The sequence below is a fragment of the Bison bison genome, unplaced genomic scaffold (assembly GCF_000754665.1).
Source record: "Bison bison bison isolate TAMUID 2011002044 unplaced genomic scaffold, Bison_UMD1.0 scf7180017864383, whole genome shotgun sequence".
In the NCBI taxonomy this organism is placed as follows: Eukaryota; Metazoa; Chordata; class Mammalia; order Artiodactyla; family Bovidae; genus Bison; species Bison bison.
In genome coordinates this window covers 5,611,747-5,613,754 of record NW_011494955.1, presented here as the reverse complement: position 1 = coordinate 5,613,754, position 2,008 = coordinate 5,611,747, and the positions used below count along the sequence as shown (strand labels likewise).

At 57.9% G+C, this 2,008-nt stretch overlaps 1 protein-coding gene across 1 annotated transcript in view; it reads right to left on the bottom strand.

Annotated features, from left to right (window-relative positions):
* ANKRD33 (ankyrin repeat domain 33) overlaps positions 1–2,008 on the bottom strand; it is a 3,116-nt gene that overhangs the window by 521 nt on the left and 587 nt on the right. Inside the window, exons 2-4 of the mRNA XM_010858079.1 lie at positions 1,633–1,762; positions 1,314–1,454; positions 3–217 (exon numbers count right to left, since the gene is read on the bottom strand). Of these exons, the coding sequence (XP_010856381.1) occupies positions 3–217; positions 1,314–1,454; positions 1,633–1,753 (477 nt within the window). The 5' untranslated portion in view covers positions 1,754–1,762. The remainder of the gene's footprint in view (positions 1–2; positions 218–1,313; positions 1,455–1,632; positions 1,763–2,008) is intronic.

Here is a 2,008-nt window from a genome sequence, read left to right as displayed (position 1 = left end):
GCCTGCAGTCGCTCTAGGAGAGACGGGGCGGCCTGAGCCTGGGCCACGAGCCCGGGCAAGGCTGGCCACTCAGGCTGATAATGCTGGCTGAGCTGCTCCACTTGGGGCCGCCGCAGCAGCTGCCGGATCCTCTGCACCGTGTCGAAGCTGTCTGTCAGAAATGCCCACTCCAGGGCGGTCTTTCCCCTGACGGGATCCACTGCTGTCAGGTCAGCACCTGGGGGGTGGGGGGCACAGGAGTGTCATGCGGTGGGACAGGGAATTGCTGACTTGCAGAAGGACAGATTCTTCAGTGGTAGGACTGATTTGGGTTAGATGCAAAACCATAGTGTCTCATCCTGTTGCAGCTGGAAGCTAAGGATCCTCAGTGGCTACAGCCCAGGGTCAGTACCAGCCCCAGATTCAACTTCTGGTTTAGGACTGATGAAGAAATTGGAGTCCAGCGAGGGGAAAAGATTTCAGAGAGACCTACTGGGGGGATCTCCAAACCTGGTGTAGAACAGAGACCCCCTGAGCTAAGGCACTGACCAGAGGGATGGTGTACAGGTTGCCCAGAATGGGGGGGTCAAGCTGCACCCCCTGGAGCAGGTAGGGGGGATCCTGCTGGTTCCCACTCCTGGTTCCTCCCTTCACCACCACACACCCCTAATCCTGGGAAGCAGGGAGTGGCTGTCACTTTGAAACAAAGGAGGGGGTGCAGACCTTCTCAGCCCAAACCCAGTCTGATGCAATGGGGAAGGGAAAAGCTGGAGGCTGGGGATCCCCAAAGTGAACAACAGAGGGTAGACCCACCTCATGGAGTAATGAGGGTCTGAGACTCCACAGACCATGTGGACTTCACCCCAGAACAACTCTACACTGCCCCTACGTCTCAACTGCCCATCACTGCATCCCTGGAACCCTGGCTCCTCAGAGCTGGAAACCCAAAGAAGGCCATCGTTCTCGTTACACTGGGTAGGCTCAAAGAGGAAAGCTGTTTGCCCACAGTCACTCAGCTGGTGGCAGAGCCGGGATGAGAACTCGAGAATCTGGTTCCAGACTCCAGCTTTTTTTTTGGTATTAGGTTATCTAGCTGGTCCAGTTATCCTCCCAAGCTTTCTTTTCTGGGACCATCATTCACAGTGTAAACAGAGCTCTCAATAGCTAGACGCTTCGTCAGAAGCCCCAGCACACTCCCCCCAACTCCAGGAGGTCAGCCTGGATTGACCTTCCTTCCCCATCTCTCTCATTGCAACTATGACAGCACGCAGTGCTGGTGGGGAGGGATGGGGGAGGGACTCGAGGCCACTGATCATGATCCAGACCCCATGCACCTGCCATGAGGAGGGCAGCAACACATTCCGAGCGATCCCGCATGGCGGCCTTCATCAGCGCGGTCAGTCCCCGCTGGTCCCGGCGCTCCAGGTCAAGGCCTGCATAGTAGTTGATCAGGTGACTCACCAGAGACACGTGGCCTACAAGGCACCAAGGGCTGAGCTTAGCTACTCAAGAAAGAGATGACAAAGCCCCAAACCCACCCTCCACCCAACAAGGCAGAGTCTGTGGTGGGAGTACGTCATTGCAGACAGTGTGGGGCTATGGTCGGGTCTGGAGCAGGGGTACTGATTAAGGATGGGGTTAGCAGCCTCTCACCTGCTTGGGCAGCCAGCATGAGGGCTGTGTCCCCTTCTTTGTCCTGCTGGTTCACATCCAGGAAAGGACAGCGGCTGAGCAGGGCCACCACACTTTGGAAACCATGGTAGCAGGCGACCATGAGACCTGTCTGGAGGAGGGGCAGCTCAGCCCCTGTGGTTTCCTCCAGGAGCTCCTTGGGGGCCCTGTGTCCTCTAACCCACAACTGTCTCAGAGATGTCCTAGGCCCTGGGGAGACCCACTCTTACCCACTCCCTCCTGAGGACCCAGGCGATGGGTGCTGACCCTGAAGCTCACAGCGCCCTCACTGCCCTGCAAAGCCCTCTGGGGTGGCTCACCCTCCCGTTGCCATCCACCTGGGTGGCTTCCTCTGGGG